Here is a 27,670-nt window from a genome sequence, read left to right as displayed (position 1 = left end):
CAATGACACACAGTGTTGCCAAATTTCAAAACAGCGAGTTCGTAGTTCTCTGACAACGATCTCTATAAAAATTGTTTTAAAATTCAATGATTATTTTGAAGAGAATCATTTAAATAAATATATAAAAAGAGTATCGGCTGCAAAATACTTCGGTACAGGGGCCGCCAAAAAACAATTCACACGACCGGAAAAAAACTTAAGCTATTGTTGTTTGATACTTTGTTTTTCATGGAATACAATAAATAATTAAATAATATCTTATTCATGATATTTTAGGCACAGAATAAATAATAATCAGAATGCCGCCTTTGAAGTGTGTCAGCACGCGATCGCCATATTTTAAACGGAAACATAGACTCGGATTGATAAATTTGTGACAAGCTACGACAGAACTGTAATTTAAATTTTTAGAGATTAATAATTTAGTAAATTTGAAATAATTTAATCTATTGTTCAACTAAAAGTACGAATAAAATAATGCATATTATGTCTATGGTTGCCGTAAATAAATTAGAACCGGATTAACTTTTCTATGCACAACAGATAAAATGTCACTGAACAGCACTGGTTCCGTTTAAAACATGGCTAATTCCGTATGCGCGTACTTATCTTGACAAGCAGAGTGGGCATTCTGATTGTTTATGATTCTGCGTTTTAGGTTTGTTTACATATTGAAAACTTTGGCCCCGACTTTGTAACCAAAAATTACACTTGGCAACTCTGAATATAGTACCAACAGTTTCAAACCAATCAGAAATAATATAGACTCGTAAGCGACATGCGCCTATTTTCCTTGCTAATCATCATTTTCACCACAGACACAGAGTCAGACTACACACCACACACAATCACAACAATTTTCACTCCACCAAGGCACCAAGGCAACACCAATTAAGGGTACCTTGACGTAATGATTTTTCAATTGTATTTAATATAAACTATGGTTTTTTGAGTACCAAACTCTTCTTATAAATATGTTTTTTCATTGCAAACATAATTTATAGTCAAAATCATTATAAAAGCCTTTTGATAAAGGCCATCAATTTTTAATGGGGAATTTATAGTATTATTTCAAACGGAATTTATTTTCCTATGTGTTGTTATTAGTTTTGAATAATCCTTTTTGTAATTTTTATTAGAAATCACATTTTCAAAATCCACCATCATAGGCTGGCATTAACTTCTATTTTAACGATGATTTCAAACAAATTATTTCTAATGTGAAGGAATATTAAGTATTATTAGTAAGAATAACTGATAGTAAAATTTTTTATAGTAATCGTAATAATATTTATCTACTTATTTCTCTGCTCTGCACTTTTAAATAATCTGCAATTAGGCCTCCACCTATGAGCAATGTCCTCAACTTCACATCAGCTCTGTTTAATTATTTTAGAAATGAACTAAAGGAGTCGCTTTCGTTTTGCTGTTTTGTGTTGTCATATTGATCAATCAATTTAAAATATTTTCAAGATCCCAAGTCGAAGTTTTGATATTAAAGGATATTTTTAACGGTCATTTCTAAGATGTCAAAATTTTACGATTCACAATACCTTTGTAAAGATGAAGAGTTTAATAATTTTATGATAAAAGTTAGCGAAGTAAATGGTATTGTACAAAAATTGGCTTCAAAGGATAAACAAATACAAGAAATTGGCAACATAGAAGCACAAAGATATCTCAAAGACAACGATGAACAGAATTTGAATATAGATGATAATGTAGACTTAAAAGTTAAAAATGAAAGAACACTAATTAACAAGAAAGTTCTAGAGTATGAGCAAAAAGATCCAAATACCATGTCACAAGGTACAATTTGTTTTTTATCTCTTGGTCGTTGAGTAAGCTTTTTTGTTTTTAACCTTTTATAAGAATGTCATTTTGTTATTAATACCTATCTGCGTTTATCTTATAATTTTCAAAACGATAATGTAGGTATACAGTCTATTCCATGAATATACGACTGTTTTTGATTATCGCGACAACGAAAATTTTACTGTGCAACATAAGAAGTGTGAAAGTAAATTTCCATAATAAAATTATTCCACTAAATAGGATACAGTGTCAGTTTGATATAATTTAGTAGGGGAAGGTGGACAAAATGGGGTACTTAAGGTTTAAATCGTGATTTAAAACAAATCTGTAACTTTCAAAGTCTTGAAATAAGAAAAATATTGTTATAGTAGTACTTAACTATTTATTAATATAACTTCAAGTTAAAAAAAGTAAAAGTTTTTCTTATTATATGAAAAAACAGAAAATAATGTAAATTACTCCATTATGCTTATCGTATAGGGCAAAAAGGGGTACGAAATTAAAACGAAGAAAAGCCTATTGACAAAATTCGCATATAAGTACTGCTTCATCATCCTTATCTTCTACACCTGCACATGAATTGTGAGCCCATTTATGGCAACTGGAACAGCTTATCCATCCTTCTGTGTAACTTGAATAAGTCCCCGCAGTACAAATAGTCCGGGTCACTATGTTCGCCTTCTAAATCTGACTCTTTTTTTTGATGTTTTTTTCAATTTCGATTTTTTACTCATCTGTGATTTGGTTTCATCATCGGTTATCTTTTTTTTTGCTGATTTCACTTCTATAGCCTGCATTTTTTCCTGTACCAATTCTCTGTTTTGCAAGGCGAAGGCGTAAAAATGGCAGTGTTGCCTTTTTCTTGAAACGCGTTTCTGGGATTGATTTACATTAGGCACTGCTACTATAGCTTTGGGACTTACTAACTTAAAACTATAGTCACTTTCTTTGGAGGATCAGGGTTGCGACTCGGGCGTCTATCTAATGGGCGACTCTAGTTGAGGCTCGGGAGTTTTTCCTCTAATGGACTGTACAATAGGATCTACTTGATTTTCAGGTCTACTGGGGTTAATTTCTATATCAGTTGTAGCTGATGGCACAAAATATGGTTCAGAAAAAACGGTCATATCCACAGGCCACACGCCGGTTGCTTTAAAACCATTTATCGCAGTAGCCATTGTAGCTGCTCTTAAATATGTATGCGACACTGAATAAGGATGAAATTTACTGAAATATTACTACTCGTTCAGGATGTGTTCTAAGCCATTTTTTTACTTTATCGTCATAATATGCATTTAATGGCTTCATAAATGCAACATCTAAGGCCTGTAGACGATGCGTGCAATGAGGTGGAAGACATAGAATTTTCACCCCATTTTCACTCGCATAATTAATTACATCTAGATTTTTCATATGTGATGAATGACCATCTAGCAGAAGCAGAACCGGTGAATCCTTTGAAGTTCTAGAATACTTGACAAACTTCGTAAACTATGAAAAAAATAATGGCTTATCTATCCACCCTTTTTCATTAAGCTCAACCCATCCACCAGGCACTAGGCCATCCAAAAATTCTTGTTACATTCGCATTCGGGGAAATATAAGCATGGAAGGCATGTAGGCTCCTGAAGCAGAGAAACAAATTTCTGCAGTTATAGTTTCACTCCTCTCGGCGGATGCAAGTTCACCAACTTGGCGCTTTCCTTTTGAAGCTATGATTTTAGAAACCCCCTTTGGATTAACTGTAGCTCCTGTTTCGTCTACGTCGAAAATTGTTTCTGCTGTTAACTTATATTTCTGGACAGTTTCTTCTAACAGTTTAAATAATTGTTTTGTTAAATCCCATCAAACGGACACCTGACGGTGAATCGAGCTTTCTGATTGACAACTCTTTGTACCTATTTAAAAATCCCTGCATTCATTCCTATCCAGCCATTTTATGATTTTTGTTAAAGGGATGCTCAATCTTATTGTTATCAGCAAGGTCAAAGGCAAATTGCCTATGCCTATATTCTTTTATGGTCAAGTCGAACAATCTTGCTTCCATATCTCTAAGATAAGCAACAAGTTCTACTTTTTGTTCAGGAGTGAAACAGGCCTTTAGCGCCTAAAACTTTTGCAGCAGGATAACTTGCATTATCTCGTTTTTTGACATGACGTTCTTAAGTTGTCTGAGGAACAGCAAATACAATTGATACTCGGTAGTAACCCATCTCACCAGTTACTACAGCATTTACAGCCTATTGCATGCTCTCTTTTGACCACTTGTGACGATCATTTTTCCTTTTGTAGGTAAACACTTTCTAGAACAAAACCTAACATTTTTTTGGAAACTTGCATAAAATAAGATATTAGTTTTATAATAAAATTAATAAGTCATAATGTTAACATATTCTCATGGAGTAAGATGGCGTACCAATAGATGGGGTAAAATGGGGTACCCTTTTTACCCTACCTATTGGTACTCCATTTTGCTCAAAGAGCAGATTTTGTGATTATGATCTGTTTAAATTAATATAAGAATTTATTTGTTAACGTAATGACAAAGATATTCTCTATACTGTACCACTAAAAATCAATAAGTCGCCACTTGTCAACTTTAAAAGCAAGAAGTCCTTGGATAAAATAATAAAAGTTTTTAACTGATTTGAACAAGTTTGTTTCAATTTCAAGTAATGATAGATGTATTATTGTACTGAATTTAAAATGTTTCTTCAAAATTTCAGTTAATACTGTAACGGGTTTAAAAATAAAACGAGCGGTTTTAATTTATTTAAGACCATTTATTTTTAAGCTTACAATACGGTAATATCTTATCAACTAATTTTACTCATAACAGCGCTTCATATAAATACCAAAGGTATTATTCGAGAATCATCTGGAGTACTCCCTCTCTATTTGTCGCATCAGTATTTTCTCGAAGGACAGTGCCGCTATTGATAACCTCGCCGATCGTATATTCTGTAGACATCCTTCTGATAATTGTGACAAGTGATCCGTCGGAGGTACGCTATTTCGTTACACTGCTCCCCTCTTAGATCTGAACGTCCAGATCAACCAAATTTACATGAAGGCCCAGGATGGCGGAATCTACAGGACTCTGTTTTTTTCTTATATTGGACTAACAGTTAATAGTTTTATTTCTACTTTCTGTATATTATTGCTTTAATATTAGCCTGTTAATTTAATTTTGGATCTTTCGGCATTTATTTTGTCCCCAAATTTATCATGATGCACTTTATATATTTTTTTTGAGTTTTAACATATCAGTGGTTAGATTTTGGGGATATCGTTGTATTCATCTTTAAAGTTTTTATATATTTGTAAGTTTTTCTGTGGGTTGAGGGATTAAGTGAAGTTCACGTAGTTAAACTAAGTTTATTTAATTTACTCAACCACAAAATATACTCACTAAATAACAAATATCACATTAATAATATTATAAATACACTAATATTTATGGCCGACAATAATTTGGGCATCACTTACAAAAACACTTGTGTAATTACTGTCTATTCAAAGAAGTCGGGCAGTTTATATACAGGAACATCTGTTATATAATTCTAGAAAAAGTACGAATGATGAATCAGTACTTTAACACGAGATTCCAGAAAAGTACGGATAAGGAGTTTGAGAACGTTGCCGACAAAGTGGTTAATTAGACTTCTAAAATTACTATTACACCAGAGCCAGTACCTAAGTGGACCAGGTCGGTGGATTCTGCCCTTCATAAGGACAGTCTCTCGCTTCTCAGTATATAGACGTCAGTTGCACCCTATATACAAGCTCGTTTATCTTCTTAGTAATCAGGTACGATTCCTCTCAGGGCCGCTGCAAGTTGGGACTTAAACTTTGGTTTAGACCTTTGGTTGGTTAAGCCTAACTGCATCATCTTCTTTGAAACTAACAGGAGTGGATTTCTGATCGAACCTAACCTTCATCTGGTCACTGGTGAGTTCTAGTTTATTCCTGGCAAAATTGACCTTAACCAGTCGATCCTTTAGGCCGCTAATTTACTCAAGGCGTGTCTCCTGCTTCGCCTTTCGCCTGGAAAGAGTCCTATTTATCCCAAAATGCCCCCGGAGCGGCTATAATGGAGTTCTGAAAGCACATCCTTTTGGATGTGCTTTCTGGACTGTCCCATTTACAAGTGATGACGTTATCTTGCAGACACAAGGAATTTCACTGAGGCCAGTAGCTCTTCGCTGCTCGCCCATATTTGCCATCTCCTGCCACTGTGGCCTAGCTCCGCTGTCCAGCCACTCAAGGGATTTTCTTTAGATCTGGATCTTTTTTCTGCTCACGGACTAGATTAAGATCTAGATCTTTCTTCTGCTCATGAACTAGATTTGGATCTGGATCTTTCTTCTGCTCAGCCTAGAGTTTTTTCTTGGTTAGAGCTTCTTCGTTACTTCCATCCTCTATGATTTTCAACTGTCGCATCTGACCCCCTTGTTCTTGTTAATGCTCGCAGAATCGGCATGACTTCTTTCTGCTCGGTGACTATTGAGAAGTCTATCGGCATCTACACTATCGCTGCTTTGTCTTATTGTGGATATTGAGAATCTAAGACGACGTATCTGTGGTGAGAATAGCCTGCCAGTCGATTTTCTGTCCTCTACTCTTATACGTTTTCTGCAATCACGTTGAAGGTGGCCTACCAATCCACAAGCGTAGCACTTTGGCGCCCTTGATGTTTTTGTTATAACGATTCAGCTATTGAGCCGGGATATTTCCCGAATTGCGTTAAAACATACTCCAATGCTGCGACAATAGCGTCCTCCCATATTTGCTAGCGTGCTCTTCCTAGTTGTAATGTCTACTGGAAATTTACATAGCGCACGCCATCAAGGAAACACTGGATGGTGAATTGGTGTAGATACTATTCCAGGGCTTCGGGCTAAACGAGTCGTGCCATCCTTTCAACTTCCACTCCGTATTCTTGCACAGATTCATTGGAGCGTTTGATACACACTGTTAGTTAACTCTGGTATACTTGCTTCAAATATTGGTTGCCGTATCTTAGTTCTAGAGTCTATATGATTGTCTCATATTTCTTTTGTGCGTCATCTGGGATGTTTTGGAGGATTTCGACAGCCTTACCTCGAAGTATTAATATGAGAACTATTAGTTTCTGTTCATAGCTCTATCCATTATTTTGTGCAGCAGCTTAGAATTGTCTTGTATGCACTGGCTAGGAAGTATGGCCGTCAAATGTAGGAGGCTTAATTATTTCGTTGTCAGGGAAACAAATCACTTCTGGTTTAGTTTCAACTCTCAGTTTCTGGGTCCTTTTAATTTATAGGCGGATATATTCAAGAGTTTTCGTTGTCTTTTCGATTTCTCTTTTCATATCTTCCTTACTCAGTTTTGAGATTTCTATTTTTGATATAAGACTCACGAGCAACCCTTTGTCTTCCTGACGACGTCTTTCTTTAGCTTCTGTTTCTTCCTGATGACGTCTCTCTTCAACTTTCTTTTCTTCCAGACGACGTTTCTCTTCAGCTTCTTGTCCACGTTTCTCTTTTATTCTTGCAGTTTTTCGTCAGCCTCTTTTTCTTCTTGACGATGTTGTTCCATGGTGGCAATCATATCTCGAATTTCTTCCATTTTGGTCTTGTTTCTTGTTTTCACTATATAAATTTTCGACAATATATTCTTTCACTTAATCCCACTTTCTTCTGGCACTTAACTACAAAATAAGCTCACTAAATAACAAATATCTCAATAATTATAAATACACTAATATTTAAAATATTTGTCTAATTACTGTCTATTCAAAGGAGCCGAGCAGTTTATATACACGAACATCTATTCTAGAATTCTAGCGAAGGTACGAATGATGAATTAGCACTGTAGCAGAAGCTTCCAGGAAAATACAGATAAGGAGTTCGAGAACTTTGCGACGCAATTAGAGCACTGTGACTCATAAAAATATTTTAACCATACAAGTTAAATTTTTTATGAAATGTTTTATAATCGCATGCGGTTACAATTTTTTCCTATAAAAAATATAGGAAATATAAAAAAAAAGGAAATTTTTATACTTGTTTACTTGAGTTATTTAATACTGATGTTACGAAAAAGTAATTCAGCTACATTTTCTTATCTATTCCGTCGTATCCTCTATTTATGTTTCTTAGTTTTACTTTTAGATTGAAAATGATATGTGTATGGAATCATAGACTTAGATGGATTATATGGATGGATCTGCATGGATTTTTATTTATAAAAATTGTCAACCATCTATAATATTCTTGGGATTATTATGTCCCTTTGTTTTCTATCGTATCATTGGTGTACTTTCCCAGGTAGCCTGCTGAATATTCTTTGCAAATATTTTTACTTATTCTTCTAGCTGTTCTTCATTGTGAAGCGAAACATACTTTTTCTTTTTCGTTCTAGGTTTAGTTTACAGCTATTCCAGTCGATAAATTTGTTTGTTTAATATGTATTGGTTTAAAGTACATTTCGCGACTTTGCGACTATTTTGAAATATGGATAAAAGCTTTGACTAAACGGTCCGCTGTGCTGAGAGAGTTAATAGCATATTTTCACGATTTTCAAGACAAACAAAAATACGATTTTAACTGATAATGTATCTTACATTAATTTAGAGAAATAAATAAATAGAGAAATAATTTAGGTACATAATTATTAGTGCAAAAATAGAAGACAATTTTCAAATTTTATTGTTTCTAAATTACTGTGGTAAGTATTACCCGACTAAATAATAACAATAACACTTACAATTTTTCTTATTGAGAAAATGAAAACATATTACCTTACAGTAATAGATCTTACCTACCCACCTTACCTACCAGTGGAACCCAAAATTAGATCCATACTAATAATCACTGTCGTCGGTATCTTCATTTGGATTATAAATGATCACTGGGTTAATTGCTTCGATGCGATTTTAATGCATCCAACATTCTTCTATTAACTTTTTACATTTCAGCACATTTTTTTCAGAAGTAGCTGTATTCAACGCTTCTTGACACGTTTCCAAAACTGCTGCATCACTGTAACCGATACTTCCAATATAGTTATCGTACTAAGTTGTGCATATTCTCCAAATATGTTCAATGGGATTTAATTCACAATGGTAAGGGGGCAGTCTTAACACATTACGTCTAATACTATATTATGTATAATCTCATCTACTATAAATATTTCTGGTTTTTCATTCCTTTTGGCTAACTGTAGTAATTCCGGCTTGAACAAATCATGAGACAATGAAATATTTTAATTCGTTAACCATTATCTTATTTTATGCTGTCCAGGAATTTGTTGGTTGCTTGTTGCTTACTAAAATTTCCGAATGGCATGAGGCATTATACAAAACTATAAAAGATGGTTCGTGTAAACTTGGAAGCAGTTTTTCTTTCAGTCATTTCACAAACATCTCCGTATTGTGAAAATCAGCCGATTTTGATTTTGACGATAACACATGATCCGCTCGTCAATAAACCCATGCTTTTCACCCATATGCAATATAATATGTTTCTTTTCCTCAGTACAATCAGTATTAGTGTGTTTTATGGATTTTATACTCGTTGTCTTGTCAAATCCGTTTCATTCTACCTTTAGCGAAAATCAACGTTTCGTCTAAATAAATAAATGAAGATTGTTCTTTTTTAAAATTATTATAGTTTTTTAAAACTAGATTCTTTTGTGAAAGACTCTGGCTCTTTTACACAAGACTTTTTTTATTACCGTCCATTTTGAACCTAAACCCAATCTGTTCGAAAACATTCCAGATACTTTCTCTGGAAATTTCGAATGTATTTCTGTCTTTTAATTTTTTTAACACTGTCTCTTCATAACCATGCTGTTTCTTTTAACGAATTTTATGTATAATCTCTCGAATTTTAAACTTACAACCCTCAACATCTTTAGTCTTAGGGTGTGGTCTAGGTTTGTATTGTGTGACCTCTACTTCACTATTTACACTTTTCTGTTTTTCAAAACTGACTTGACATTTGTCTCACTAATACACATCACATACACGTTTATGTACGGATTGAATTGATCGCAAAGGACCTCCATTAACTTTTTCAGCAGTAAAATAAGAATACAATTAAATATTACTTGATTAATATCTAAAACATTTCTCGCCATTTTTGCTGTCAATACACAAAAAACTCTTTCTAATCGAGTACTACTGCGACAAACTTATTAGGATACATTTATTTGCAACCGGTGTGGGAGTATCCCTAAAGTAAAGTATCAGTTTCTCCGAATGGCCAAAAACCCAAGTAGGTACAGGCTATGAGATATTCAATAAATATCTACTCTTACGTTAATCTTTCAGAGCTCACTAATTATAACCACATTAACTGCTAGGAAATAACTAATCTGATTTATTGCAACATATATCATCTCTTCCATCTACTCCTCCAAGCGAGAGACAGCCCATCTTTCGGAAAATTTATACTATGTACGTTAGATGACTTTTTGGACATACTATAGTAAATGCATTCTTCTTCATCACGTGACATATCAAAGTTATCCGATCACCATTGCGAAGGGTTCTGGATCTTCTGCCACATGGAATAATTGTCCTGCATTTGATATCTGACTCGATTTACGAATGTTTTTTGTTAAGTAAACGCATACCTATATAAAATAAAATTTGCAGAAACAGATTCATTTGAATGTGACAGCAGTTTTGATGACCTTAACCGCTTTGATGTTTCAGTGTCGGTATAATTATGAAGCCTTAAAATTTTTATTTCAAGTTATCTTCCAACAAAAAATCATACTGCCGCAGAACATTGTTTCTCTTCTCTATTTAAGTAGTCGAAACCCAATTATTAGATCTATTTTAGGGGAATTATTTAAACATACGAAATGAAAAATTTAAACTGCCTTTTCCAGACAGTGTTGGTGTGAATGCGAAATGGTAGAACTTTAGTTGTAGTATTTCCTACTCTCTGTCCTTTTATGTTATATGCCTATTCGCTCCGTGCGTGACCATGGTAGGGGTACTTTGAAACGATGCCAGCGTGCGTAGCGGCGAAATATGACAAAATTGGCCCTACCTTTTTACGCATAAATTTTATCAAAAATGTGTGCAAATAGATATTGCGTATTTAATTGTGCTAATAATAGCAAAAATAGTAAGTGAAGTTTTTATAGGTTCCCAAAGATTACATATAAATTAGAGAAAAGAAAAAGATGGATCCGTGCTATTAATATGAAAAAGTAAATATCACATAACTTCATTTTTATGCAATTGAAATAGAAAAAAATTTAAATAATTTACCTTAAATGATATTTTATAAGGCTTCAAGCTAACTGCAGAGTGACTGATGACTTTAGCTTTTATATTATAACTTTTACTATTACTGTTATTAAATATATGCTCTTTCACGTGGAAAACTTGATTTACCAGTACTAGATTTTTCCTTTTCTTTTCCGTTTGTGGTTGAAAAGATATATTATGATGAATTTTGAGAAACCCAGTTTTTAATACTACATTTATTTTGTACATAAACTAAAAAAATATAATTAAAAAGTTAATTATTAATAATTGTCAATTCGCATGTATTTAACAATGTCAAACATATGTCATATGTTTAACCTGAAAATTGGTAGGTCCAAAACTGTCAGATGAAGGCGGTAGGTGTCGCGTCAGTCACGCACGGAGCGAATAACCGTTGTCTGTACTGTTTGTTTTTAAAAAAAGTCGCTATGAAGGGCACATTAGTATGTGTCCATGTTCAATTCTTTTTGTACCGTCATCAATAGTGTTTACAATGGGAAGGTTAGGAAATTGAGAGAATGAACGAAATACGAAATTGTCAAATATAAATTGGTGTCACAAATTGGTAGAATATACTATACTTTCTTTTCTGATAATGTTTTTCATCATCATCATCATCCAGCCTCAAGAGTCCACTGCTGAACATAGGCCTCTTCCTCATGTTTCCAACCCCGTCTATCTTGCGCCGTTCTCATCCAGATAATGTTTTTACTTAATGATAATACAATGGGTGAGTGATCTGAGTTCATATCCCATCCTTTATTCATTTGGAAAAAAATTCACGAGTTCATATCCCACCCTTTATCTATTTGTAGATAAGTTAATGAGATCTGAAATCTTGTTTGGGTCTGTCGGTAGGTCAATAACTATGTTTGCCTATTGATAACGTCACTTTGATTTCTTCAACTGCTGCTAGCAGTTCCTTTCTTTTTGTATGGACATAACTGTTTTGGCACCGTATTCCAATAATTTGCTGTCCTTCATTCATCTTGTTTAGTTCATTAATATTTAATTCTAGTGTTTGCTCAATGCTTGGTTTACTGGTTGTAGCTTTAGTAGTATCGGCTGTTATTTGGCTGTATGATTTATTAGTTGAATATTTCATAGACTGTGTTTATTGTGTCGTTCTGACCTATTTGATTATTGCCTAAAATATTTTTAAACATATTTCTTATTTTTAGTTTTTACATTCCCTTATCAAATACAAAATCTTATAATTTGCTGGATTGTGCCACAATTGACGCATTTTGGTTCAGTCTCTATATTTATTACATATAAGTAATATATTTATATTCACTTACACATTTGGCACACCTTTGCTTTCTCTCATAGTAGCATTCTTCTGTACGTGTCATCTTCGCGTTCGTACTTTTTGTATTAAAACTTTCATTTCTTTAATTATTAAGTTTCACCATTATTTTGGGTTTAAGATAACCTCATAAATGTAGTTTTCTTGATGTTTATTGATAGTCCATATTCTTCTTCAGACTCAACTATCTTGTTCATTAACCTCTGTATGGAATGGTAATGTTTTTAATTCGTATTCCATTGAATTTTATTCCAGCTGTTTTGCCCTCGAGAGCTGTTTTCATAATTTCTTCAGAGTATGCGTTTATCAATAGTGGCAACAATACACACCCCTGTCGTACCTCTCTTTTAATTTCGAACTTCCCTGAAGTATGTTCGTTAATGCGTATATGTGTCTACTGCTTATATTATAGATTATTTATCATTCGAAGGTCATTTTAGTTTATTAGTTTTGTGTTGAGGACATCCACTACTTACACTCAGTTGCAGCAAATGTTGCCTGAAATATACCTTTTATGATATATTTCAGGTAATTTTTGATCTGAGTTACCTGATCCTGAATGACAGGTAGAAATCCACCTGTCTCGGAAAATATATTTCGTGGTGTCGACAAATAGTTAAACGCTGTACTGTCGACATACCTAGTCTTGGCTGACTTTATTCGGATATCGTCCATGTACAGGTTTACGCATTTGTCTTCCTTAGAAAGATGATTTATTCGCATTTCTTGTTCCCTTAGGTTAATCGGTATTGTGTCATCTACTGCGAAAATCACGCCATGTAAAATAGATGTCTCAGCCTGATTATGAAAATAAGTTTTTGTTCTAATTTCTCACTTATATCCACAAGTCCTCTTCCTCCTGTATACTGCAATAATGTTCAAGCACACTTGCCAACACCGGTGTTTGAAGGCCAGAGCGGAAATCAGAATCCAGTAATAACTCAGGCAACACATACTATTATGTCAGTGTTTCCCAAACTTTCTTATATCTAGGATCCCTTTTAACAAAAAAATTTGTTGGCAACCCTCTTATCTTATTATACCCAGTTCATTCACCATTTAATAACATTGGCAAATGAAGAGGAAGATTTACGCCGTCTAAGATTTAGTACAGTTGTTTAATAGAGAAATAAGTTTTTACTTGCGCCATGTATGAGCCAATTACAAAATTTCTTTCCTCTTTTATTTTCCTTCCGTATTTAACCAACAGAAGGCACTATAATAGTGCCTAGATATATCTGCCAATGTAAATTCGACTTAATATAAGCGGGAAAACGTATTTAAGCAACAAACGTTGCGTTGTCCTGCTGTAATAAAATAATGCATAAGTTAAAAATATTTTTTTGATAATGTTTTTTAAGCTAAAATCCCTTTTTAGAAGCATTTATGAAAGAAGTTGAAAAAGATTCTAATCTAAGGTACAAAGACAAAATGGTAAGGAAAGAAAAAATGGAGACTTTTAAAAAACAAGCCACACTTGCATTCCGAAGAGGGGAATTCGAAAAGGCATTAACTTTATATAATAAGGTAGGATTTATTTAATTGCATCGTTAAATCATTATGTCCCAATATTAATATTATTTTTAATGTTAATTTTAAAAAAGTTTCCCTTTAATTCAAAAGAATTAAAGTCATAATTAATAATTCTGACTAAACTGATTAAAATAAATCTGGTAAAAAATTGACAAAACAGTAATTAATACAAAATTAGTCTAGGAACCAGCTAAGGGTCACCGTGGCCTATTCAATTCTGATGGGTTTACCTATTTTTTTTATATTTGTTTTACTGCTGATTACGAATTTCGAGAGTGAATTTTGATCCGAGTGGTCAAAACATTGTTATAAACAATTTAATTGTTTATAAGGCTCTATCTCGAAAACTAAAAGAGCTAAAAATTTTTTTAATCAAATTTGTTCCTTAAAAAAAAGAAAATGGCGGTTACTAAAATATAATCCAATAATTTGAACTTGAGATATTGTAGAATTAGTGCAAAACAATTGCAAAATAAGTTTTTTTCGAAGCTTCCTCGATCGCAACTCGGCTTCTACTCATCCAAATGACCTTTACAAAGACTCATTTTAAAGCTTAATTTCTATAGTTTTAAACAAAATTATATTTATTCGTTTGTTATACCGTATAAAGTTGTATATATGTATATCTTGGCCAAAAATAAACCTACGAACATTTTACTAAGCTGAAAATGTTTTTTTTCGAGGTCTTCTATCATTACTGTTAATTTAAGTGTAAATGTTTATTGTTCAAATTTGCTAAAAGTCCTAATAAACAAATTAATTTACAATGTTTTAATACAAATTATAAGTTACAACTTCAAACGGGTAACTCTTTAATACAAATAAAGATAAAGTAATTTAACAAATTTTGTCTAAAATTCTATAAATTAAGCTGTAAAGATCATTTGCGTGCAAAGAAGTCGAGTTACGATCGCAAAAGCTTCAAAAAATATTTATTTTGCAACCATGTTGCACTAATTTTACAATATCTCGAGTTCGAGTTATTGGATTAACTTTTGGTAAACGACATTTTCTTTGTTTTTTTTTCAAGGAACACATTTAATTTGAAAAAAAAAAGTCTAGTTCTTTCAGATTCATCTAGAATTTTAAACTGCTGCGTTAACCTTTTTTATTTTTCCGTAAACCGAACTGGGGCTCGTACCCACATCCACTGAACCATTCGACAGTGAAACGAATGAGAATCGGCCGCCTAGCCCGCTTGGCTATCTGATCGACATCTCGTACCTACTTTAGTTAATTTATTCCCCAGTACAATTAATCTTGGAGGTTTTGATAAAAGTTTATGGTTTCAACAGGATGGTGCGCCTCCGCATTATGCTTTAGATGTTCGAAGGTACCTAAACGAAATTTTTCCGAACAGGTGGATTGGCCAGCGAGGTCGCCAGACCTTAATCCTTCGGATTATTTTATGCAACATTTAAAGAATGTTGTTTATAACACGAAACCCGCAAATATTGGAGACTTAAAAACAAGAATTCGTAAAGAAATAAACAATATTTCTCAAGAAAGCATAAACAAGGTTCTACAAGAATTTGTACAACGTTTGGGTTACTATCAAATACAACAAGGGCTACAATTCGAACATTTAAGATTTAGTTATGTATTAATTACTGGATTACTTTCAAGTTATTTATTATAATTTATTTATAATTTATTAATATTATAAATCAATAAAAATTAATTTTCTAAGTGCATATCTTTCAAATCGTTAGACCCCCGTTAGATATATATATATATATATATATATATATATATATATATACATATATATATATATATATATATATATATATATACATATATATATATATATATATATATATTAAACCTAGAGCTAAGATTAGTAATATTAATCTTAGCTCTAGGAATTACTATTAAGGAATTATTATTAATATTAAACTCAACAGTCTTCCGGGTTGAACCGCGTCGATTATCATTGCGCCGAGTTTTCGACATCCTCTTCGATGTCTTCTTCAGTGCTTCCGAGCCCCCAGACACTAGTACACTGATTAGTAACCAATGCATTACTGGTACTGGAAACAGAGGACGGTTCGTTTATTCCGTCGATGGTGAGCCTCCTGTCGATTCCTGGCAACTTCCCTCCATTTCCTGACCCTTGAATCTGTAAGTCTTCTTCCACATCATCAATCCATCTCCTTCGTAGTCGTCCTCTGCGTCTCGTGCCCCCTTTTTTTGAAAATGTTAATCTATATTGAGCTTGTCTGATTGTCTTTTTCAACCAATATTAAAGAGGAGACATGCCAGAGCGTGCCACTGTCTTAGACCATTCATCCTAATATTTAATTGTCTGATTGTCTTTTTCAAGCCAATATTAAAGAGGATACATGCCAGAGCGTCCCACTGTCTTAGACCATTATTATTAATGTCAAAGAACGTAGAGTTTTCTCCTTCAATTCTAACGCATAAGCTTACATTTTGCAGTGTTAGTTGGGTCAACTTAACTAACTTAGGTGGGATCCCAAAGTCTATCATTGCATTATATAATGCAGTTCTTTTTACACTGTCATATGCTGCTTTGAAGTCGACGAAGAGATGGTGTGTATCTATGTTATATTCTAGTGACTTTTCTAGAATCTGCGTATGTGCTTGAATTTGATGTGTAGTTGACTTTTCAGCAGTAAATCCACATTGATATTGACCAACAATATCCTTTGTAAAATGTTTAAGTTTTTCAAACAATACATTGCCGAAGATTTTATATGCAGATGCTAACAGAGTATCGCCTCTATGGTTCTTACACTCTAGTTGATCATCCTTTTTAAGCAACTTCTTCTTCATGTACCATGTCCTTTCAGAACGTTGGTTACCATCATAGCTATCTTAATTTTATTCACTGCCACCCTAAATAGCATGCCTGTATCAACACCATACCAATCTCGCAAGTTTTTCAACCATGAGGTTATTCTTCGTCCTAGACTGCGTTTGCTTGTTATTTTTCCTTGCATGATATTTTGTAGCAACCTATATTTTGGACCTCTCATTACATGTCCGAAATACTCCAGCTTTCTCTGCTTGATGCTTTTTATTATCTCAGTAGTCTTGCTGAGACATTCTAGTATTGTGAAGTTTCGAATCTACTCCTCCCAGGAAACTTTTAAAATTCTTGTATAGCACCACATTTCGAAAGCCTCAAGGCGATTTAGATCGATTTTATTGACAGTCCAGGACTCGATACCGTAAAGTAAGACCGAGAACACGTAGCAGCAAAGTAGGCGGATCCTCAATGCCAATTTTAGGTCTGTGTTACATAACACCTTGGACATCCTTCTAAAAGCCGCTCTAACCTGCTCTATCCTAGATCTAATTTCGCCGTGACTTTCTGAGTTACAATTTAATTGCTGTCCAAGGTAAACGATTTTATCAACTTGCTCAAGTTTGGTATTATTTACATATATAGACGAGGAAGCAACGAGAAAGTATTAAGCAACGGACATAATATTCCCTTTTTATACTCTTCTGGTACCAATTCATTCTGCCATATAAGTACTATTAGTTTATGGATTGCTGCAAAAAGTTGATCACCACCTTTTTTATACATTTCCGAATAGATTTCATTGATTCCTCGGGCTTTATTGTCTTTGAGTTTTAGGATGGCATTTGACACTTCTTCTCTTGTTAGGTCTTCACTTTGTAGTTGACGTTGTAGATTTTGTTGATTTTCTATGTTGTAACTTCCTTCAATATCGTTTATATTTAAAAGTTTTCTGAAATGTTGTGCCCATCTGTTAAGAACTGAGTTTTTATCATGTAAAATTTTCCCGTTAGTGTCTACAAATTATTAATCTTGGTTTAAATTCTCGACGGCTATTATTTAAGGATTTGTAGTATTTCCTAGTTTCATTTTTGTCGAATAAACTTTGTACCTCATTGAGAGTGTTCTGCTCGTATTCCCTCTTCTTACGTAGATGGATACGTTTTTCCTCTCTTCTAAGACGTCTATACTTTTTTTCTTCGTGTACAACCTGCATCGATAGTTTTTTAATATGCTGCGTTCTTTCTATTTGTGGCCATTTCGCACTCAAGATCAAACCAATGATTTCTTTTTTCTGACTTGGTTTTGCTCAATATTTCAACCGATTTCTGTAGCCCATAGTTGGTTAATGTCTTATTCTTCTTCTAAGTTTTTTGTCCTTATTTGATCTTCTATTTGCTGTCTGTATACATTTCTAATGTCGGGATCTCTTAGTTTATTAATGTCGATTTTTTCTCTCCTTCTACTGATCTCATTTTTAAATTGGATATTCTCTCTTTAAATAGTGCTTTAACGAAATAGTGATCACTATCTATGTTTGCTTCTCTAAGAGACCTAACATCTAATAAGTTGTGCTTGAGCAGTGTCTTGCATCCATGATTATATGATCTATTTGGTTAATCGTTTCATTATCAGGAGATTTCCAAGTTCCCTTATGTATATATTTATGAGGAAATCGTGTCCCAGCTATTACCATGTTCTTAGACATCGCAAAGTTTATGATTCTGAGACCGTTATCATTAGAGTCTACGTGTAGGCTCTCTTTTCCGATGGTGGGCGAAAATATATTCTCTCTTCCGACTTTGGCATTAAAGGGTCCTGATGTCATTTTTTGGGCACTCATTGTACTCTCGGTCTAGTTCCTCATAGAACATGTCTTTTTCATCATCCTCTTTTTCTTCCGTTGGAGCATGGATGCTAATAATACTAATAAATTTAAATCAATTTACTAATGTTTGTATTTTGAGAACGATTTCCGAAGTGGAAATTGAAACGTCAATAAACGTATTTTAACCTTTAATTGTGGCTTATTCCCATTTAAATAGTAATTAATTTAAAATGCCACAAGAAAATAGCTTCAGAATAATGCTAATATTAGCGAACTTCTCTTTAAGTCTTATTCGACATATCCTATGATCAATAGCTTTGAAATCGATTGCACTATGTTTGACCTTGCTGCTTACAATAAATCCGGTACCAAATTCGTGTCAGGTAGGACGTCCACTGTAGTAAATATTGCAGTTACTTTTTTCCAGGATGCCTGAGCTAGTCCACCTCATTTCCTGTAAAGCAATGATATCTGCTTTGGCTTTATTCATTTCTTGTATGCGCAGAGCCGTGGCTCCAAGCTGATAAAGGCATCTTACGTTCTATGTTCAAATTTTTAAATCATTATCCTTATTTCGTTTGCGAGTTCGTCGTAGGTTAGACAGTCCGGTTTCTTTCTTTGTAGCTTTTACAGGATTGGGTAGTTAACCCAACGCCAAACCGCTTTTCGGAGGGCCATTTCACCCGCTCTCGTCAGTTCTCGACCCAACTTTCCACCCGGCTTGAATACCGGATCTTCAGTTGGGTTGCTCGGTTTACAGGGGATACCAACGTGAAGGTGAGAGTCGGATTTGAGTAGAAAAGGCTAATTGGAGTAAACTGGAATCAACTCCATGTTTCCTTTATCCCCTTTATATATATAGTAAATATATATAGGATTTGAGTAGAAAAGGCTAATTGGAGTAAACTGGAATCAACTCCATGTTTCCTTTATCCCCTTTATATATATATATATATATATATACAAGAGTAAGAAAAAAGTGGTACTTGTGACTCGTTTGGAAAAAATATATAAATGTTTTGGATGGGTTGGAGTCAATAAAAGGGCTATTGTTATAATTTTTTGTTAACTCGAAAAATAAAATTAGTTTGGTTAATAAAATTGCTGCTAACATATTTCAAAAAGAATTAATATAAAAATTCTCTTATCTAATAAACGTTTCTCTGAAATTTTAATATAATTTTGAAATAGTTTGTTAACACAAAAACAATTGAATTTATAAATAAGTTAGAATAGCGACCAATTACAAATAAGCCTTAATGTCATAAATGCCAACTTAAAATTTTTATTTTTGACAATTATATTGCCAAAAATAAAATTTTGTTTAAAATTTTTTTTTGTTTAATAACAAAAAAGAAGAAGATTTATTCACCATTGATAGATGTCTGAAAAAATGTAACAAATATATGGAAAATTAAATCAAAATGTGATATTTTACAGGTTATAAACTACAAAGAAATAATATAATTATAAATTTTACTTAGATTTTGAATTTCTGATCTTTTGTTTAAATTATTATCACTTTTGCTAATACAAACCATTTCCAAAAAAGTCCCTTTGAATTGATTACTTTCACTACACAAAAATTTATTTTAATACTATATAAACATTTAATACTATATAATTTATAAACATTTAATGTTATCAAAATCCATAATATGGTCTTTATCGATAACATGCTCTGCCAAAGCACAAGATGGTTTTTTTAATTCTGCAATCACTTTTGTGAGAAATAATGCGATTTGAAAGATTTCTTTCGGTCTCACCAACATACTCAGCTTCACACTGAGTACAACTAATGCTGTAGAGTACATTTGTTTTATCTAATGTGTCTATAGGATACTTAGTTTTGGAATATAATGATGAAATAATTTTGATGTTCTTTGTTGCTATTTTTATATTGTCAATAACCTTTAGTATTTGTATTAATTTAGGTGTTAATGATGGTATAAAAGGTAGTGAATGATAATAGATGTTCTGATTGTTGGATACAATGTTCTGAGATTTGGCAAAATATGGTGTTAAGTTATTTATATTAACAATATTAGAAAAAAGCATATCTGAAGGATAGGAGTTTTCAATTAAAATATTTTTTAACAATTGAAGATCTTCTTGTAGATAATCTGAATGAGAAAGCTTTAAAACACGTTCTTTTAATCCTGTTATAAGGTTCATTTTCATCTTATTTGGATGATGAGAGTAATAGCTTATAAATTTATTACTACATTTGGGTTTCCTGAACCATCTGGTTTCCAACATATTGTCTGTATTTCTTAAAATTCTCATGTCAAGGAATGGTAGATAATTATCTACCTCTTCCTCAACTGTAAATTGTATATGTTGATTATGATTGTTGAAAATGTTGACTGTTTCATGAATTTTGTGTTTAGGAAGTGCCAAAACTAAATCATCGACATATATTTTAATAAAAGGAATGAAAAAAGTGCAATTGTTGATACAATAACTGATAACATCATCCATGACATAGCTACTTAGAATGGGTGAAAGACTAGATCCCATAGGACTACCAAAAATTTGTTTATAAAAGGCACCATTAAATATAAAAATATTAGAATCAAAAACAAAGTTGATAAGTGTTTTGAAATGAAATGTCAATATTAATATGTTGCGAAATCTCATTCCAATGTTTTTCAACACTACTTATGATTAAATCTAAAGGTAAATTGGTAAAAAGAGATGTTACATCAAAACTAACTAAAACATAATTTTGTGGTAATTGGAAATTATTAATGAAAGAACTAAAATCAAATTAATCTTTAATGTAAAAATTGTTGTTTAAATTATAAGCATTATAATTTATAATTAAACCAAAGCCAATTTAAAATTTTTATTCTTCACAATTATATTGCCAAAAACTAAAATTTTGTTTAAAAATTCTTTTTTATTTAGTAATAAAAAAGAAGATTTATTCATCATTAATAGATGTCTGAAAAAATTATTATTAATCTTATCCAACCCATCCAAAACATAATTATATATTTTTTCCAAACGAGCCACAAGTACTTCTTTTTTCTTACTCTTATATATATATATATATATATATATATATATATATTATATATTATATATTATATATATGTCGTAGGCAAGTATGAAATGCAGGCATTCTCGCAAAAGCCTAGTCATTTTCGTAATGACTTGGCAGTTTGTATAACGTTTTCATTTTTACGAAATGACTTCAACCTTTTAGGCATTTGCGAAACTACCGGAAACGGTAATTCTATTTTGAAACAGTGTTGCAATTTAGGCACAGATCATATAATATAAAAAAATGTTTTCCTTTCCTAAATGAATTATTAAAAGCTCTTCCAAAATCATATTCTTTTGGTGAATAAAAATTTAAAGTCAGTGCAAATGTCCTTGATTCTAGAGAATATTTGGCACCTTTTAAAAACCATCGAAACAATGCTTTGGGTGATTTTCGTAAAGAGGCCTAAAACAATAAAAATGCAGAAATAATTATACAAAAATACAAGTATATAATAATAATTTAATTCATTTTCTCTTCCCTTTTTTATATTATATGATCTGTGCCTAACTTGCAACACTGTTTCAAAATAGAATTATTACCCATGATATCATGAAATTATCGTTTCCGGTAGTTTCGCAAATGCCTAAAAGGTTGAAGTCATTTCGTAAAAATGAAAACGTTATACAAACTGCCAAGTCATTACGAAAATGACTAGGCTTTTGCGAGAATGCCTGCATTTCATATATATTATGAATATATATAATATTCCCAAGTTAATAATATATATTAACTTGGGAAAGGATCACCACAGGAGCAATGCGACAACACTTCTAACTCTAATGCCACAAATTGGCCGCATTGCTCCTGTAGTGATCCCTTCCCTAGTTAACATGCTCCTTTTTTAACTTGGCTGCACCGTACTGAAGACGACCAATAGTCAGAAATATGTATATACGGTTGCCTTCCATCAAAATACCTTTTTTGGTTTTTTGTTTTGCGGGACATGCCAATACTTGTCATTCATCATTTTTCAAATTTTATTTCGGTCGACTCGGTCAAAAGTTTTTTCGATGTCAATGAATGCCATATGGGTTCTTAGGTTAATTTAACTGCGTTTCTCGGTGAGTTGTTATAAATATATTGTCACTGCATAACCTTTTTCGGAATCTATTTTGTTCTTATATCAGTACCTCGAACGGCACCTTTAATTTAATCTTTAGTATCTTTGCATATATTTTCGGATTGCTTCTTGTTTTTGTCGTCAGAGTGTTTTGTAGTGGTATATCCATTGGTCTTCTTTGATTATGTTTAAGTTTGGCCACATATTATTCTTTCTGATTTAAATGTCTCATGCTTTTATATTTTAATGTCTGACTTTAGTGTATGTCATTCGTTCGACATCAGTAATAAATTTAACCCAAAATTCTTGGTGATCTTTTCGTGTTAGATGACGATGATCTGTTTTGATTGTATATGTCTTTAACTTATTGTATGATTTTCTGTAAAGTTCTAGATAACCATTCCGTCCCCCATTTACCGCTATTTGTAGTTCTTCGTTCCACAATCGTGGTTTCATATTTTTGTGTGTTTTACTCTTTGTCCCTTTTGACGTCATTATTAGTTGGAACTCGTGATAGATGTGGACTTGTGAAATTTTTTATATATATTTCTCCTGCTTTTTTCTTGGAGTAGATGCACTTTATATACGTCTTGGGTTTAGTCAGTTTTGTTTGCTTTTAATTTCTTCGATTAAGCTATTGATACCATTGTAAAGAGTGATTCATTTAGAGGTACTTTTTTTGGTGGGGATTTGATTGGAGATCGTGCATGAATACTGTCAAACTGACATTTCGCTTTTGTTCAGTATTGTTTGACATTTCACGATGGAAAGACTTAGCCCGGCACAGCGTCTAGAAATTATTAAGTTTTATTTTGAAAATGGGAGTTCTGTGAGGAATGTGTTTCGTGTGCTTAGAGCAATCTATGGTCCACATAATCGGCCTACCGAACGTACAATTCGCTTTACGATTAGTAAGTTTGAAACCCAGTTTTCATTATTGGATAACACGCGACCAAATAGACCACATTTAGCACGTACTGAAGAAAATATAGCGGCGGTAACGGATAGTGTACTCGAAAATAATGAAGAATCGATTCGTCGCCGTTCTCAACAGCTTGGCTTGTCATATGCAACAACTTGGCGTATTTTACGTAAGGATCTTGGTTTAAAAGCATACAAAATTCAATTAGTGCAAGAGCTGAAGCCGACCGACCTTCCGAGTCGTCACCGTTTCAGTCGATGGGCTCTTGATAAGCTTTCGGAAGATCCACTGTTTTCGAGAAAAATTTTGTTTTCAGGTGAGGCTCATTTTTGGCTTAATGAGTACGTTAATAAATAAAATGCCCGTATTTGGGGTGATGAACAACCCAAAGAGGTTCATGGCGCCAGTTGCCATTACACCCTGAAAAAACAACTGTTTGGTGTGGTTTATGGGTTGGTGGAATCGTTGGTCCATATTTCTTTAAAACAGAGGCCGGCCAGAATGTTACTGTGAATGGAGACCATTATCGTGCCATGATAACGGACTATTTAGTACCTAAAATTAAAGCTCGTGGTCTCGGCGACATTTGGTTCTAACTTAATGGCGTCAGTTGCCATACAGCCCGTGAAATCATGGCTTTATTGCGAGAACGATTCGGTGAACAAATTATTTCACGTTTTGGACCAGTAAATTGGCCGCCTAGATCCTGTGACATCTTACCTCTAGACTCTTTCTTTTGGGGCTACCTAAAGTCCAAAATCTACATGAACAAACCAGATACTATTGAGGCATTGGACGCCAATATTACTCGGGTCATTAGTGAAATACCAATCGAAATGCTGGAACGAGTCATCGATAAATGGAACTTTAGAATGAATCAACTTAATCGTAGTCATGGCCAACATTTAAAAGAAATTATCTTTAAGAAGTAATTGTAAAGAATGATTCTTTTGTATGATAATAAATATTTTTAAATAAAACTAATTTTTTTCCTCGTTTTTTCTTGTTGAAAAAAGTACCTCTAAATGAATCACCCTTTAGATACCAATAAAAAATTGTTTTAGTAGATGTTGCTCTCTTTATAGAACTTCGTACTTTTTATTTCAAGGTTTTCCATATTTTCATAATCTATGATGAATCGTTGACCTCTTGTGATCCAAGTGTATTTATGTATATCTTTTTTGCAGAAAAAGGTGTTGAGTTTAGGTTGCCAACGGTTGCTAAATGTCAATTCTTTCCCATTCTCATTTGATTAATCCTTACCAAAAGTTTTAATTATTAATGGTATTGGTAGATTTCTTACACGAGCGTTTAAATCTCCACGAAATAAAACGTGGTCCCTTGTATTACTTTTAGTCAGGGTTTGTTGTTTCTTCATATAATTGTGCTGTTTCTTCTTTTCTTGTTTCTTTGTATATACTCTTATGATATTTATGGATGTGCTTCAATACTGAACCTTGTTGTTTTATTTCTACAGAGTACAAGTCTGTAGCAAAATATCCTAGGGATGGGTATGCCATCTGTATGCCCTTTGGCTTGCCTCGTTTTCTGTTGAGACTGCCTCCCTTAACCAATTTGTTTCAGTTTTTAGCAGCTTTCATTTAACTTACTTGGCATCGATATTGTAGGCGATAGCATGCTTATGGTGAAAAAAATCTATAAAATACTGCAACAATTTTTATGTGGGAGAAACAGAAAGACCACTAAGTGTCAGGATAAACGAGTATGAAACATAAATCCAGAACAGAGACTTCGACAAATCTCAGATATTCAAACATGCCGAGGCCGAGGCTGGGACACCGAGCACAAGGTACAATACAAAGAAGCAGCCTTCATCCTACTTAATAAAAAAAAATGTGTAGCAAACTTATTAGTAGAATCTACAGTCTTTGGTTACCAATACTAAAGTCACTAACATAAATATACCAACAATTGCGGAGTAATAGGAAGTCATATCAATACAGAAAGTCACACAATAGAGAAACATATAATCTACTTAAATACACATTACACAAACATGTAATGCAAGAAAACACATAAAACAATCAGAATTCGACATTCCGAGGGTAAAAACACCACCCTCAATTTTTTTAATCATAAGTATGCTATCGCCTACAAGATCGATGCCAAGAAACCCAACCCTCAATTTTGAAAAAACAGAATCCCTAACAACAAATTATTGGCTATACATTTTTGCAGAAATTTTTAAAATATATTTTTTTGAAAACGTATTCCGATGTGGAAATCCAAACTTCAAATAACAGTTAGTTAAAAATGTAATTTTCATTACAATTAGACTTAATCTCATATAAACATAATATTTAATAATATCTACTATAATAACTTTTTAATAATAGTAGCTACCTAAAAAAAAATCCCAAATGAAAAAGACTTTATAAAAATAATTAAAATTATATCAATGCGTTATACAACTACTTGCAGCAAGGAGAAATTAATGAGGTCAATATTTTTAGGCAATTGAACAAATTAAAGACAGTGTACTATTATATAATAATAGAGCACTAACGTACCTTAATCTTAAATTCTACGAAAGAGCTAAACAAGATTTGAAGCTGGCTCTACGATTAAATGAAGATTGTCTGAAGTCATGGTTGTTGTTGATAAAGATACATTTTTTGCAAAACAATAAAGAAGAATATGAACGAGATATAAGAGAGGTATTGGAGCGAAATCCCAATGACAAGGATTTTATAGAAGGTGAGATTCGAAAGAGGAATAAATTTGTTAAATAGTAAAAAAAATTACGAATGATTTTTTTTAGATTACATAAAAAATCTTGAAAATGGGTACAAGCAAAGTGAAAAGAGTATGATAATATAGGATTTCCAAAACTTCATCTGTAGTAAAATTACTATTACATTACATATAAAATTTCATATTACAAAGGCATTCAAAATAACTACACTTTAAGCAAATGTTTTAATGTAATGTAATTACGTATTATGTAATGATGTAGAATAGAATTGAGTATGTTTTAAGTTAATAAATTCTGGTATATTATTATTAGTACGGTATTTATTTTTTGTATATATTCTATATTTGTATATATATTTCGAGTAGTCGCCACTCGCCACATTTCTTGATGAAATATTTAGCGATAGATGGATGCTAATAAAGGCCCGTTTCTCTGGCCACCAAGATTCCCACAATTGTCAGCGTTAGATTACTATATTTGGGAATATTGAAATGATATTTATTTATGTCTATTTAATTTATAATGTCTTGTTCTTATCTTAATTCATTAAAAGGCACAATAATTTATATCAATTTATTTAAACGAATAATACACATAATTTATTTAGGCGAGCGTAACAATAAATATCGCGGCCGCGGGTCTTCTTTATTAACTGTCCTCTTCAATCAAAGTTCGGTTATTTTATAAGCAATCCTGATATTCGAGAACAGCATCGAAAGATCGCATTGTCTTGCATCGAAAGATCGAGAAGCTTAGCCGGGCTCATTCACCATAATTTTGGTTCTAGACTTCCACCGAAATTTCTACAACAAAACAGAATATTTAGTCATAAAATTTAGGCCAGTATATTTATCGTAACATTGCCCCCTCTTAAAAGATGGTTCCTCCTGGAACCTTGTCGGGACTGGAACCGGAACTGTATGCTGGTATCGGCAACTGGACCCTCTTTTACAACTTCCAGTTGTATAAAAATGACAAGGGACGGTTTTCTCTCCGCACAAGATACTTAGCGGATTGCAACAGACTAACACCTGGACTTCGGTGTCTTTGAAGATCTCCTCCACCATATTTCGGATAACCCTCCAATCTAATTGGCGGCACTCCAACTTTGGCATGGCTAACTTTGCACGTCGGACTCTAGTACGTGCTCTCTCAATTGAAGTAAGGCTTCCCATACATCTCGGTAGGTAGGTTGGTCACGGGCAGTGTCTTTTGTTACCAGGTAGAAAAGGTAACGTGATGCATCTTGGAGTTTCAAGGTTTTACCGGAAGCTGGCTCTTGGCATTGAAGTTCTGCAACTCGACCAAACTTCCTTCGAAAGACGGATGCCAACCCTGGTGCGTCTTTGATACTGGCCGGGATGGTAAGGGCCAGCGAGTAGTCATCGGGG

The 27,670-nt window shown here is 33.1% G+C and overlaps 1 protein-coding gene across 1 annotated transcript; it reads left to right on the top strand.

Annotated features, from left to right (window-relative positions):
• The first annotated feature begins 1,409 nt into the window (after positions 1 to 1,409).
• Positions 1,410 to 26,590, top strand: LOC140440641 (tetratricopeptide repeat protein 12-like). The gene is made up of 4 exons (XM_072531013.1): positions 1,410 to 1,809; positions 13,774 to 13,922; positions 26,038 to 26,281; positions 26,346 to 26,590. Exons 1-4 carry the CDS (start codon positions 1,527 to 1,529, stop codon positions 26,402 to 26,404), a joined length of 735 nt encoding a protein of 244 aa, XP_072387114.1. The 5' UTR covers positions 1,410 to 1,526; the 3' UTR covers positions 26,405 to 26,590.
• The last annotated feature ends 1,080 nt before the right edge of the window (positions 26,591 to 27,670 follow it).

This window comes from Diabrotica undecimpunctata, chromosome 5 (assembly GCF_040954645.1).
Source record: "Diabrotica undecimpunctata isolate CICGRU chromosome 5, icDiaUnde3, whole genome shotgun sequence".
NCBI lineage: Eukaryota > Metazoa > Arthropoda > Insecta > Coleoptera > Chrysomelidae > Diabrotica > Diabrotica undecimpunctata.
This window is presented reverse-complemented; position numbering and strand designations above follow the sequence as displayed.